The sequence below is a fragment of the Thermobia domestica genome, chromosome 2 (genome assembly GCF_964235325.1).
Source record: "Thermobia domestica chromosome 2, izTheDome1.hap1.1, whole genome shotgun sequence".
Classification (NCBI taxonomy): Eukaryota; Metazoa; Arthropoda; class Insecta; order Zygentoma; family Lepismatidae; genus Thermobia; species Thermobia domestica.
In genome coordinates this window covers 385,223,877-385,238,613 of record NC_137455.1, presented here as the reverse complement: position 1 = coordinate 385,238,613, position 14,737 = coordinate 385,223,877, and the positions used below count along the sequence as shown (strand labels likewise).

The 14,737-nt window shown below is 36.6% G+C and overlaps 1 protein-coding gene across 2 annotated transcripts in view; it reads right to left on the bottom strand.

Moving 5' to 3' along the window:
- LOC145678887 (uncharacterized) overlaps positions 1–14,737 on the bottom strand; it is a 136,299-nt gene that overhangs the window by 77,704 nt on the left and 43,858 nt on the right. Inside the window, exon 4 of one of the 2 annotated variants that reach the window (XM_081749463.1) lies at positions 6,083–6,211. The exons of the other annotated variant lie outside the window; for it this stretch is intronic. Within the exon in view, the coding sequence (XP_081605589.1) occupies positions 6,083–6,211 (129 nt within the window). The remainder of the gene's footprint in view (positions 1–6,082; positions 6,212–14,737) is intronic. 2 annotated transcript variants of the gene reach the window in all.

The window sequence follows — 14,737 nt, the reverse complement described above, 5'->3', positions numbered from 1 at the left end:
CTTTAAATACTTTGTAGCTTGAGAAAATAGTTACAAATAATATAGTAAGCAATAGGTAACAGGTAATACATTAACTACCCTAAAAAACTGACATGACTTCCATGAGGTTACTTAAACTGAACACACAAACTCTCAAGACATATTTTTGCGTTAAAATGTAATATTCTACATAGTTAAAGAAACATTATAGCCTATACTAGACTAATAAACTTCAATATCATTTCAACTGACTATCGTGTAAATTTAATAAGCATTAACAAAGTTTAGCATTTATTAAAGATCTTGAGTTCCTTCATATACATTTTTATTGTTCACAACATTGTTAACGCCATCCGTGCGTTTCAAACATATGAATATTAAAGAGGCCTACAATACTTGAACATCCGTAAGCATAAAAAATCTAATCAACGAAGTACATATAAAATAATAATTGGTAAAATATTGGTCTAATATTACACCACCACTTTTTATGCTGTTCTTGTTGCATCCATCTGACAAGGTTCTGCCGCAGTATTTACAAATTACTTGCTGGGCACAAACTGTAGCGCATCTACGACGACTTTCTGAGTAGGCCTATGTCAATAATTTTATCTTCTTCAAGCTCAGAGGCTATCTCTTGTTCTATTTCAAGTGCGACTAATGCTGATGTTCTGTCCTGACCAGACTTACAACGAAGATATGATTTGATCAGTGGCGTATTTAGGGGGCTCTGGGCTTAAGCCCTCCCCACGAAATTTTATTTAATATATTAAAGTAAATGACATATCTTGCAGAATTTTCATATTTCCAGGACTAAAGTTAGCAAAGCCCCCGAAACAAAATCGTAAATACGCCACTGGATTTGAGAGTCTTATGCACGCTGAAAAAACACTCAGAAGAAGCTGATAACACAGGTAGAGTGAAAACTATTTCCAGCAAATTCGTAATTTGGGGGGAAATTGCCTTGGGCAGAACAGCTCGCAGGTCCGAGATATTTGTAATTTCTTTCTCCATAAGAGGTTCTACGTAATTTTTACAATAACGAATTCATATTCAGAAAAATCTATTTCGAATTGCGTAGCAAACTCTTCCATTGCCTCCTCCATCAAGAACAGTTTTGTTTTAGGATATGTTTGAATGCCACCAATTACAGCTATATTTTCCTTGCAGAATTTTCTGACAAACTCGTTCACAATGTTGTCATAATTCTCCTAAATTTGCACATAAAAATATTTTCACACAGTCTATCAGGTGCACTATGTCTCATCCTGCATCTCAACTCATCCATTTGGACCCTTTACTTGTTAGTCGGTTATAAAAAGTGCATTCGTATAGATTTTTAGCTCTTTGTACTTCAAGGCGACTATAAGGCTGGAATCACTATGGGCTGGAAGAATCTAGCAATTTTAAAAATGTCGACTCCCAGCCCCAAAGTTACTGATCTTATACTCACATTACCCTTCACTCAATGTTTAAGAAATAGCCTATAAATGAGTTTAAAAAATAACCTTTTCTTAGAAGTACGAATAATTTCAGTTTACTATGGATATTTTTTTCATTTATTGTCAGATAAAAACAATTGTAACATAATTTTAAATAAATACTTGAGAGGGCCAAACCAAGATTTGAGGGGCTGATGCCCCCCGTATCCCTCCCTACCTACGTCCCTGGATACAAGTAGATACATGAATGAGATGACAAAATATGTATAATTTAAAATGGCAGGGGTTACGATTTCCTTCATCCACATATAAAACTGTTAACAAGCATTTTATGATAAAATTATGTTGGAATGTGTTTTCATCGACTGACAGTGGTTCTACTAAGAAAGGAAGCACATGTGTTTTATTAGTTTTTTTTTATTCTTTCTTTTGATACGACCTCTACTTCTTCCTTTCCCACAATGCGTCTGGTGTTGTCTTTTTAAATGAATTTATGAAGTGCATTGGGTCATTGGCACCACGTCGCGAAAGCGTCTGGAAGATGTGGGACTAACTGCTTGGCCGGATGACAAAAGCAAATCACAATGCAAGTGGTGATAGCACCAATATCCTTAACAGATTTGTCATCGTTGCTGCACGTACAACGAGAAATGATATTAAGCTGTTTGCATATTCTTAATCCACATTACGTTGGGCTACGATAAGTACCAACGAGGCAATCAAATATACTTATCTCGATTTGCTTATAATCGCCTGGTAGCATCAGCAACATTGATGATTCCTGGCGGTGACATCACTCGATTCAGGACGAACATAGAAGGAGGGTTCAAACTGTGGCTTCGAATGACAAATTGATCTGTCTCGTACTTGAATAAGGTGTGCCTGGAGGGGGATCATTTTTTATCTGTAGCAAGCCTAAATAAACGGGTTAACGTTCTCGGTAACAATGATGAGCCCCTTTGGTTCAGACCTTGTATCCAGCCATCATTACTGAGATTTCCACTCCAGCAGGCGAATGAGGGATGTATCTTTAATATATTGCACACCCGGTGGAAGACTGTTACAAGTCAAAAATACACATTTGTAGGGACATGACTTAAAATTTGTTATTCTACCAAAATCACTCCCTGGAATACTGATATTTCTGCCATCTAGGGGTTAATTTGTTTAGTTATGTTTCTGTAGAGCTCGCTTCTATATCTCTATATATACATATATTCTCTTTTGAGCGATGATAGCTCAAAATTTCTACTTTTTGAGTTGTAACACTCTACCACCGGGATGCGATATATACAGGTTCGGGGCTCACTTCTTTCCAAAATGCCTCCCTGACTTCTGTTAATTTAATGTTTTCTGTGGAAAATTACTTTCCAACCAGCAATGATTTCAGGGAGTTAGCTGGAGGGATCATCTCTCCCGGAACTACAAAATGTCCACTCTCCAGAGCCATATCTCCGATCGTGCTTAATGTGGGTTACCAGTAATTCCGTAATATTACTTTTCACGTCCAGAAAGTAATATTATAAATAATACTCGAAACATTGTAAATAAATAAATATACACCATCACACACAGACACTGTAAGAGCTAAAGAAGTCATTGCTTAGATGTAAATTCTTATGATCATGAGGAGTTTGACGTAATAAGGGCGTAAGCGAGTTTACACCCTTTTTACATCAAACCCATTTGTAGCTTTTGCCATGCTTGTTTAGCCCCCTGGTAACATTTTGATTCAATATCGGAATAAAATGCTGCATATTATATTGTTTTATGTAAGCAAAAATATTACTTAAATTTTCATCATAGTTTTTTTCAAACTCCATGTTTCAGACTTACGCCCTTATTGTATCAAACTCCTCAATTACTGTATAATATAAATAAGATCAGAATTCCATAGAAGCACTCAAGAGTATTTCTGGACTGGATCAAAATATATTCCTTCGTATGTCAACAAAGGAAATAAATATTTTCAACTGAAAACTAGAAGAGGCACAGTAGCTTAGTTGTAGAACGCATATCTCAGAAGGGAGAGGACCCTGGTTCGATGCCGACCATGTGAATTTGTGGTGGTCAACATCATGTCCGTGGATTCTCCCATTTCTTTCCACATTTTCATTCCATCATTGCATAATCATTCATTTTCATAAATCATTGGTCTCCTTTAGTAAGGAGACATAATCGAGGGACGTAAAACTACAAATGTAACTATTTCAATTCAATACTCTTTTTTTTTTTTAAAATCAAATTTGTGATCTTCCTACACAAATGGAGATCCAATTCCCAGAGCAAACTTGAAGAACATCACACAGTTTCAATCTTTGCCCTTTCAATCGAATTACCTACATGAGTTTATTCAGAAAAGACCAACCACAAAGAATGTATCTCGAGAATTCTAATGGTTTGTTAACCGATGGAGTTAGATTTGCAGGAATGTGGCAGAAGGGGACTCCAAAGTTTTTCACTCAGATCACAATGTAGAGATTCTTATCAATATCTTTTCATGCTATATCCGGATCTAACATTAGACAATGTTCGTCAGTCATTTGGAACTCGTAGACAACTATTCAGGAAATCGGTCTATTTTTAGTTTCGGCATATTCTTTTACATAGACTATGGTGATTGAGGAATCTGTGTAACATATATTCTGAGTCTAAGGTTTAAAAGGTTTTAAATCAAATTTTATTACAAGAACCAGGGACTGTAAAAAATCGTGTCAAAGAGGAAGCAACAAATTGTTAATAACAAAAATATTTGTTAAAATACTGTTTGTTCCGAAACGACATCTTAGTTTTTTACTGATGGTCATTGACACCCTTGACAAAACGCAATGGATTAGTCAAGCAATTATGTCACTTCCGGTGATCACGAAAATGCAAGAGACCAAAATTTGTTTTTTCGGTCTCAACATTCTCATTTATTTTTATGCAACATGTTTCATTTCCTTTTTATCTATTTATTCCCTAATGAGTCTAGTTTAGACAAATATTTGCTGTTTTCTTTTCCATTATAGTGTTTAAATAGGTCAATTCAAGACAAAGACACTACAATTTCCGTATGTACCACATTTTCTTAAAACCCACCTTAAACAAATAATTTCGGAAGCACGCCATGTTTGATCCATCCATAAAGAAAAGTAGATATGAGTCCAGCATGACATGCTCGTACTTCCGGCATTATTAGTATATTTAGTAGGTTTCAAAGAAATATGCTACATCTGAAACTTACAATTGTTGATCTACTAAAGTGTTTGCCAGAAAGAACATCAGAACTTTAAAATTAGATAGAAAGTGATAATGGAATATATATATACACATATTTTTTACAATTGTGAAAATCGATCAGTGACATTATGTTTTGAAGATAATGTAATCCAAATCTCTTCCTCTGTTTCCAGGATTCTGAAGGTTCAATTTTGTACCACATTTTGCACACATATTGCGCAGTAAATTTGCCATGGTGCGTTCAGTGTTCCCTTTCGGTTCATGAATTGTTTCTGGCTTATTCTCATAAACTTGAGACTTGAAGTTACCCCACAGAAAATAATGAAACGGGTAGAGATCACATGGCCTGGGTGACCAGCTCACATAATCATTTCTCGACTGAAAGCGTTGTAGAAGCTTTTCGCGCATCATCTTCATCATAGATATTCTGCCTGCTGCAACTGAGAACCTTCCATACTCCACGGTCTTCCGTTAACCTCTTTGTCTTCACGTAGGATTTTTCTGTTTTGATATCATCCATTAATTGTAGTCTTCTTCGCCCCTCCCTCTCTTTCCTGCCACCATACTCTCTAGCAAGTCCCTCATGATGCAGTTCCTTCTTACCCAATGTCCCAGTTTCTCATCCTCTTCTTAATGGTATTTAAAATTGTTCTTTTTTCCCACGATTTCTAACACTCTCTCATTCATTTTCCGCTCAACCCAGCTAACTCTCTCCATTCTTCTCCATACCCACATTTCGAAAGCTTCCAGTCGTTTTTGAGTAATGTCCATATTTTTGACCCATACAGTACAATACTCTACACGAAGCATTTTATGAGTTTTTTCCCCCTCAACTCTTATTCAAGGTCCTGCAAAATAGTATTATCTTCCTCCTAGTTCACAATAATTTATTCCACCCACCGAAGCAGAGAAGGACATTTAAAGACATTCTCTTCAAAACATAACGCCATCGATTCCTTTTCACAATAATAATAATAATAATAATAATAATAATAATAATAATAATAATAATAATAATAATAATAATAATAATAATAATAATAATAATAATAATAATAATAATAAATTCACTTTATTACGTCTAACATTTGTATTTGTCATTCTATCTCATTTTAAGGTTTTGACGTTGTTTTAGATAAACTCTTAAAATATTATAATGAAAGAGACAATAATAAAAATGTTTGTTTCTAAACAGAAGAGTTTTGAAATTAGATCAAAGACAAGGAAACGCGAACATATACCGGTCAGTGCTTTCTTTACCTAGCATGCACACTTTTGGTAATCATAACTTTAGGATCCTCGCACTTTCGTTATCACAAAAAGTGACAAAATTACTTGACTCGTCCATTTTATAATATTTATTTACTTATTAAGATCATATGACATCTGCTAGAAGAAAGGTTAGTTCCAAGAAGACGTAAGCGGGTAGAAAGGCGTACCTGGACATGACTGCCGACAGTCCACTTGACCCAGTGTGCAGCGACAAGTTGTACAGGTGTCTGGATTCCAAATGTCGCCGTCCACATATGTTTTACCTTCGAATACACATGTTAGTGGCCGGGGCCGCTCTGTAAGGAAAATGAGAGAAAGCTTCGCTCAGAGCAATGTAGCGAAAAAGCTCACATGCAACAGCAAATTCAAAGGAATTCAGAGAAGCCTTGTCATGCAATTAGAAGCCCTTTTAATAATGGCGAACAACAGCCTTTTCTTCATTGTACTGATAACAATGATGGAGCTATATGTCGTTTAAAATTTCTTTTTCACTTAAAATTAGATTTTAGCGGATTTTAAATGGCCTTCTCATTCAGTTGTTTTGAACAAATTGGAACGAGGATTTTCTGGACAGGTGAGATAATGTGTTTCTTCCACTATGTTAGTACAGTAACAATCAGAGATGTTATATTTTCCCTTCTAGATTTTTCTACCTCTGCCTCTACGTGTGAAACTGTCCTTATAATCTGATAAAATCTATCCCCCGTTTTCAAACCATTTTTATAAAACTTTCGCACTGATGCAACTAAATGTATATCCCCACTGTTACTTTTGAATTTTCATACTTGATCTTCGGGTACTTTTTTTCTATGCATTGTTTTCGCTAGTTATCACCAACACAACAATGCTTCTAAAGTAAGAAAAGTATTGAAACAGCCTTGTTTATTTTCATGTCTAATATGGCTTTTGAATTAAAAAGCAGTAAGTATGTTGCTTGCCTATTCATCGACCTATTCAAAGCTTTTGATACCATTGATCATTCTATTCTTTTGAGTAGGTTGTATGCTTATGGTATTAGAGGTGTAGTCTACAATTGGTTTCATTCTTATTTATCCATTAGACAACAAGAAGTACATATATCAAAATTGGTTACAGATGGGATTCAAACAACTTGTTCTCCTCTTTCAAGTGTAATCAGAGGTGTTCTCCAAGGTTCCATTTTGGGTCCTATTCTTTTCCAGCTATATATAAATGCGATTTGTTAAAATATATGTAACCAGTAAAATGTATCCTACACACTGATGACGTCAGCATGATCATATCAGGGAAATCAATAGAAGAAATTGAGAGGAAATCTGCCGTTTTTGAAAACAAATTGGTAAAGTGGTTAACAGCGAACAGATTAATTATAAATTGGATAAATCCCGATTCTTATCTCTTACATTTTCATTTTCCAGGGAAACCGCGTATATCACCTAGAATAAAAGTATCTTGTCATTTCCTCTAAGATTCTTGCAGGACAAAGCTTTTAGGTGTAATCATAAGTAACGATCTCTCATGGTCTGCTCACATCTCCACTTTAAACAAAAAACTAAATAGCGTGTGCTTTGTCTTATATAAACTTCAAGGTACGGTGTCCAGAGAAGCACTTCTTAGCTTTTACTATGCAGGTTTCATTCATTAATTAGCTTTGGAACAACACACTGAGGAACTGCTGAAAATATTGAACCACTTTCCGGTTACAAAAGAAAGCGATTAGAATAATTTTCAGATTACCCACAAAGTCGTCATGTAAAAAGGTTTTCATAGAAGCAAAAACTTTAACACTGCCCAGCTTATACATTTATAAATCTATTCTTTTTACTGTGAAAAACAAGCATCTTTTCAACTTTAACAAAAATGTTCATAGCCATAATACAAGACAAGGCAGTGACATGTTTGTGATACATCAAAAATATGCTAGTATAAGCAAAACAGTGTATATGAATTGTATTAGGTTGTATAATAAACTTCTATGTACTTAAAGAATATGACTAATGTTGCCGTTTTTCGTAAAAAGTTATTTAATCTACTTGCTGTAAAATGCTATTACACTATTAAAGAATATTAGATGATTCATTAAATGAAGAATTGGTGACCTATATTTCTCCTTAGTACATTCCAAGTGTGCTATAAGTGATTTCCTAATTACCATGTCAATTCTTGATATCTCCTATTTTGTGGCTTTATAGTTTAGTAAGATACATAAATGCAATATTATGTATGTCTTTTGCTATGTCATAATATTTTGTATATATATTGGTGACAACTGTAATGCTTGCACATGAGGATTTTGTCGCATTTTGTAAACTAATGAAACAGTCAAATAAATGAAATGAAACAGAGAGAGCTTTTATATTATATATACAAACGAATAAAGACATTTCGAGACTGTCAGTTCTGTAGCAGACTGGAAGATGTAATTCGTACCTCATTTTCAAACTTCCAAACGGCACTATTCATAAGTACACTCATGTGCAAAACTTAAGAATAATGGGAAAATACATAGACAACAATTTTGGAGAGTATGGTAAATCCATATAATTTATCCTATTACACATACCGGACTGCTTGACATGCGTAACTCCCGATGCTGCCGCTTAGTGTTGCTGTATACATCCATTGAACGATGGTTGGTGATGAGCGCTGTTTCAACACGCAAATACTTGTGTTCGAGACGTTAGAGACTTGTGAGTCAAAGCTGCATTACTTGGCATAGTGCCAGTGTACGTGTAGGAGAATGGCGCAAAGAGACCATATTGATGATGTTATGCGTGGAAGAATCATCGGGCGACTCGAGAGGGGTCAGAACCAGATGGACGCGTCTCGTGAATTGGGTGTCCCACAAAGTGCCATCTCGAGGATCTGACGACGATTCCAAAGGGGTGAAAACGTCTCTCGGAAGATCGGCAGCGGTCTTCGAAGGAGCACCAATGATCAGGAAGACCGTTACTTACGTCTAACTGCCAGGTGCAAAAGACGCAGCACCGCCTCAGATCTCTCTAGGGACTTTGTAATTGCTGCAGGAACGTCAGTGTCAACATTTACAGTGCATGGTTAGCTGAGGGACAGAAGACCAGCAAGGTGTTCCATTGACCCCACAGCAAAGAAGAGCTCGGTTGAATTGGTCCAGAGAACATCATGCATGGAACCCGGAACAATGGCGTCATGTCCTGTTCACAGATGAATCCAGGTTCAGTCTCACCAGTGATTCTCGACGTGTGTTCATCTGGAGAGAACCAGGAACACGGTTCCTTCCAACTAACATGACTGCTGTAGATCAGTACAGGGGCGGCGGAATTATGGTATGGGGTGGGATCATCCTGGGGTCTCGTACACCTCCGCATGTTTTCCCACGGGGTACCGTCACTGGTGCAATGCATCGAGATAACATCTTGGACCAATACGTCTGTTTTGGGGCACAGTGGGTCCTGATTTCATTCTAATAGATGATAACGCACATCTTCATCGCGCTGCCATAGTGAATGAGTACCTTGAGCACCAGGATATCAGGCGATTTGATTGACCCAGTTGCTCACCGGACTTGAACCACATCGAGCATGCGTGGGGCATGCTTGGCAGGCGAATTGCACGTCGTCAAATGGCTCCAAGATCCATTCCTGCGCTTCGGGAGGCACTTGTACAGGAATGGTAAAACATTCCCCAGCCACTTCTTGATAATCTCATCCTCAGCATGCAATCACGTTGTGGTGCATGTGTTGCAGTGCGGGGCGATCACACACACTATTGATGTCCTGTATCTTACGCTTAACTCTCGAAAACCACATTGATCTATTTCCGAATTGTCCCATGCCCATGCATTTTCGTCTCTGTTGCCCATCCTGTGCATTCTCTTCCAGTATTTTCCGACTGTATCCATTTGCAACTCCACATTCCAATAATATATGGCTTATTCCCCATTTTATGAGTGCAATAGATCATGCAAATACCATTATTCTTAAGTTTTGCACATGAGTATATATCGAAAATAACGGGTAAGAGATAGCGAGAAACATTTTTCTAATACGTATTCAGCGTCCCAACAGTAGGATACATCCCTCTGATCTTGTGTCTCTGTTCCAACCGAAAGTGACATAAATTTATCATTTTTGGTTTCAACATTAATCGCAATAATGCAAGAACTGTAAGGCTGCAATTGTAGAATTCGATTATCACGCAAAGCCTACGGACGACAGAAATCACACACACACAAATATATATCGCTGGCGCTGAAAAGGATGAAGAACATATCAAGCAACCAAAGTCGACTTGTTAACACTACTGTTCTATCCTAGAGCACGTTTCAGCCTTAGTGGTATCACAGTCGACCACTCTTCAAACCCAACTACAGCCCACCTCTTTTCTTCCGTCAGCAGGATACGAGAAATCCTCTTCGCCAAACGAAATTTTCTTCAACTGAAATACCCAGTACTATTGAATTCCTTTCACAAATTGCTTACAGATACATACACTCAGCTCAATTTATCTATCTTAAAAGACCTAACATATATATCTACATATTAAAATGCTAGAAAAGTTTGTATATTTGTGGCCAATCCTTTCGACAATGAGATCTCGAAACCCAGAACTGCTAGAAACGTACCGTTTTCGCTGATTGATTTCAAATGTGTAGATTTATCAGTTCTCATTCATTTTTTTTAAAAAAAAAAGTCTTTATTTTTCTATTCCACATTTTAGGCGTCGTTTTGGCTCTATTAGTTTAATATTGCAACTACGTTGATACCCTTTTGAAAGGCAACCAGTAGAGGATCTACGTATAGCGGGTTGATGGACATTCAGGCGTTTTGCTTTCATCTGAATGACAAAACCTATTACAAGCTGGCAACTTCGAAGACTTTTGGAACCACAATGAAGCGTATTCGGATATGCATTTGGTATCATCTATTACTTATCCAAGTTTACCACAAACTCACCACAACATTCTATATCTTAAAGCACTACCTTTATATGTTTGTCTATAGCAATTCAGTCCTTTTGAGTGTCTTCCTGCCTCTTACATGCTTTTTTTAAAAAAAACATGCTTTTTTTAAAAAAAACAAAAAGAACGTTTTTTATGTTTAAAACATGTTTTTTTTGTTTAAAACGTTTTAAACGTTTAAAACAAAGTACTTTGTTTTAAACAAAAAAAGCATGTTTAAAATGTTTATTTTGTTTAAAACAATAATCTAAATAGGCATATATATCACATTTTTACACTCTTAGGTATTGCTTGCCATCTATATTCAACCGCTAGATCAAATTTCGGAAACTTCCCCAACCTCGATCCCCCCAAATGTTCAATTCCGGAGAAAGAAACCGGAATTTTTCCCGATCTCCGTTCACGGAATATGTAGCTTAGTTTCTTTGTGTTACGTTCTACTGGTCGTCTGCATTCTTAATCTTTAAAGGGGGCCGCGGTGGCTCAGTGGTAGAGCGTTCACCTCTGGTGCTTGGGGTTCCGGGTTCGATCCCAGCCCCCGCCAAGTGAACTTTGTGGTGGACAAACACCGTGTGCGTGGGTTTTCTCGGGGTTCTCCCGTTTCCTCCCACTTTCTTCATTCCACCATTTCATTCATTATTCACCATCACCGTCTCCTTTAGCCTAACCGGCATAACCATGGGACGTAAAACTCAAAGATTTCATTTTTTCTTAATCTTTAAACGCCCATTGACGCAACTGCTGTGTCAGGGTTTTAAACCTCAATGGCTCAGTCTTAAACCTCAAATTAAGGCTGGAAGATGGTTTTGGTACCAATTTATTCATGAAAGATGCAGCTTTGCTGGTGTGCATTTTATGTATATGGGAGGAGGGTAAATATCGTGTTCTTTTTTTTAACAGTTTTTTGGGGGGCCATTCCCCTTCTTGGGGGATAGATTCATAAAAATTGTTACGTGAAGCAATGAAGTAGGCCACTACATGGTAATATCGTGTATTTGTACTTCTTGCTTATATGGAGTAGCAGAGAGGGGGCAAAGTTACCCAATTTTTGGAGTTTAAGTTTGTTGACGTAAATTACATTTATTTTACAACAAACAGCAATAGCTCAGCCTCTAATTAAGCTAGAAAGATGATTTGGTACCAAAGTATTTTTGAGGGATAAAGCTTTCCGTCAGTTGCATTTTATGTATATAGGGGGTACGTATGTACGGGCAAGAAAGGGAGGATGAAGTTCGTTTTTTTAATTTTTCATCAAAATTGTTTTTATCAGGTTTTGGCGGGTATCCCTCCCCCCTTTGTGGTATATCCATAAAAATTGGTATGTGAAGCAATGAGGTAGTCCCATACATGATAGTAACCTGTATGTGTACTTGTTGTTTATAGAGGAAAAGGGGGTCAAATTTGGTTAATTTACATTTATTTTCGGGACGGTCCCATATAATACAAGATATATTCCACTGAAGTGGTTTACAATCATAATTCTTGTTCGTATACATGGTGTGTGCAGCAAAAATGATTTGCATATGGACGTGGTAGTATAGTGGAGGAGGGGAGAGAATGTCTAATTCCATGAATGTTTTCTGCGCACATTTTTTTTTTTTTTGAAAATATTTCCTACATAAAACGAATTCATTACGCAATGGTAGCAATGGCTTCCATTTCTTATATTATTGTCACAAGTATGTGGCCTACACATTCATCATTTTGTCAGCGTATGGTGACTGCAAGGGTTGCCAGGGCCCCGCAAAGTCAATATTTTCATATTTTTAATGATTTTTATGTCTGTTCTTTTTCTACGAATACGGCGGGAATTTCACGAATGTTACCTCATTGAAATTTTTGGTCTATAAGCTTTCCAATGGTGTATAACTCATGACTCTGTGATAATTAGGGGGGTCACCAGAGCCCCTAACGTGAGAGTCTACCATTTTGTTAAAATCCCTGGCGGGCGTCTATGTGTTGTTATGCCGTAGAAATTAATCATTATTAGCTAACCATGTTGCAGATAGAGATGTATCTTGAAAACTGTTTAGTTAAAATATGTCATTTGCTCCTTGTAGGCTAGTCACTGCTCTTTTCTATGAGTTGTATTTGTCAGAGCATTTCTTCTAGCTTATGATGTGAGAACTTTTCATTATTATGGAAATGATAGTGATCAAAAAATACCCAAGTTTTGAATTTGTGAATTTGGATCTTAGAATAGTGTATAGTGTGTTTAACCTCCATTATTCTTGGAAATTAAGAAATGTTGAAATACTACATTTGAATTTCTGTTGGTTTAGTTATACGCACATTGATGTGCAGAATTTCGTTCAGTAATTGCTGTTATAATAAGAATATAACTATGCTTGTAATTTACTCCATGCACAAATCCTGCGGAGGATGGGTTGTTTGTTAGAAAATTAAATTAGCTTCTTCAATCTGATATTTTAATTGTTTTAAACATGTTCAACCACCATCGAAAAAAAAACACGTTTAAAACAATTTGTTTAAAACGTTTAAAACAAACTGAATAAAACAACAGCCCTCGTTTTAAACATGTTTTAAACACTTGTTTTAAACATTTTGTTTTAAACATATCAACCCTGCCTCTTACTTGTGTTCGTAAAGGGACTTCCACAGATATAGTGAGAAGTCGGAAGGAGATTCATCCTCATATTAGAACTGTGCGCTGTGTAAATAGCGCATGCTTAGCTAGTATATTTTAAATTAATATCATTCGGTCCAAAGCATGAACAAAAGTACCTTTTGATGATTTAAACAACTTTCGTTACATTTTAAGGTAAAGTATAGTAATGGAAATTTTGCCAGGTGAGAGTATTCCATTTCCAGTTTCTGAGATTTTATTTCCTACTTGCAAAAGAAATGCTAATTATAAAATTAAAAACAAAATTATTCCCGTTTATCATGCAATTCAAAATGGCAGTGTAGCATTTAAAATAGTTATGCAATTCGTATTATATGCGGTACGCACTGCAGCGTGGAGATTGAAAGGAAGAAAAATGAGCGGATGTTATGTCATGAATTAAAACACGGAGGAGAGAGACTGCAGCAAATGCAAGTATTGCGTCAGTGGCTTCTCGCCAAAAGAGACAAACTTTGATTGGGAAGTGGTTCCTCATGGAGACAAATCACTGTTTGATGACAGTTGTATGTTATTATTATACATGTTACTTGTACTACTTCAAGGTAAATATATCTTGTGATACGTGGCACGGTGGCTCACTGGTGAAGTGCTCACCTCTGGTTAGACGGTTCCCTGGTTCGTTCCCTAGTAAAGTAAGTTTGTGATGGGCAACATCGTGTTCCTGGATTTTCTCGGAGTTTTCCGTTACCTTCTATATTATAATCACACCAGTTCTTTTATAATAATTTGCATTCATTAATCACCCTTCTCGTTTAGCGTACAGAACATAACCATGGTACGAAAAACTGAAGAAATGAAATAAAATAAAAACTTTCAGTTTAACCAGTGAAACACTAAAAAATGTTCCGTATTACTGCTTATATTTCTTATGACTTTCGCTTTTCAGTCTAATCAGGCCATGATTTCAAAACGAGCTAAAACGAGCTAAAACGAGCTAAATGAGCGAGCCGTTTATCAAACTCGACTCGACTCGAAACTCGACGTCAAAACAGTGACTTGGCTTGGAACTCGACTCGAGAAAATTACCTTTGACTCGACTCGAATTTGCTTCGAGTTTCGAGTAGAGTCGAGTTTTAGCTCGACTCGTGCCCGTCCCTAATAAAATGCGTACTAGCGGAAGGCTTCATTCCTCAGGAATACTTTGGTACCAAATCATCTTTCTAGCTTAATTAGGGGCTGAGCTATTGATGTTTGTTGTAAAAATAAATGTAATTTACGTCAAAAAACTGAAACTCCAAAACTTGTCTAACTTTGCCT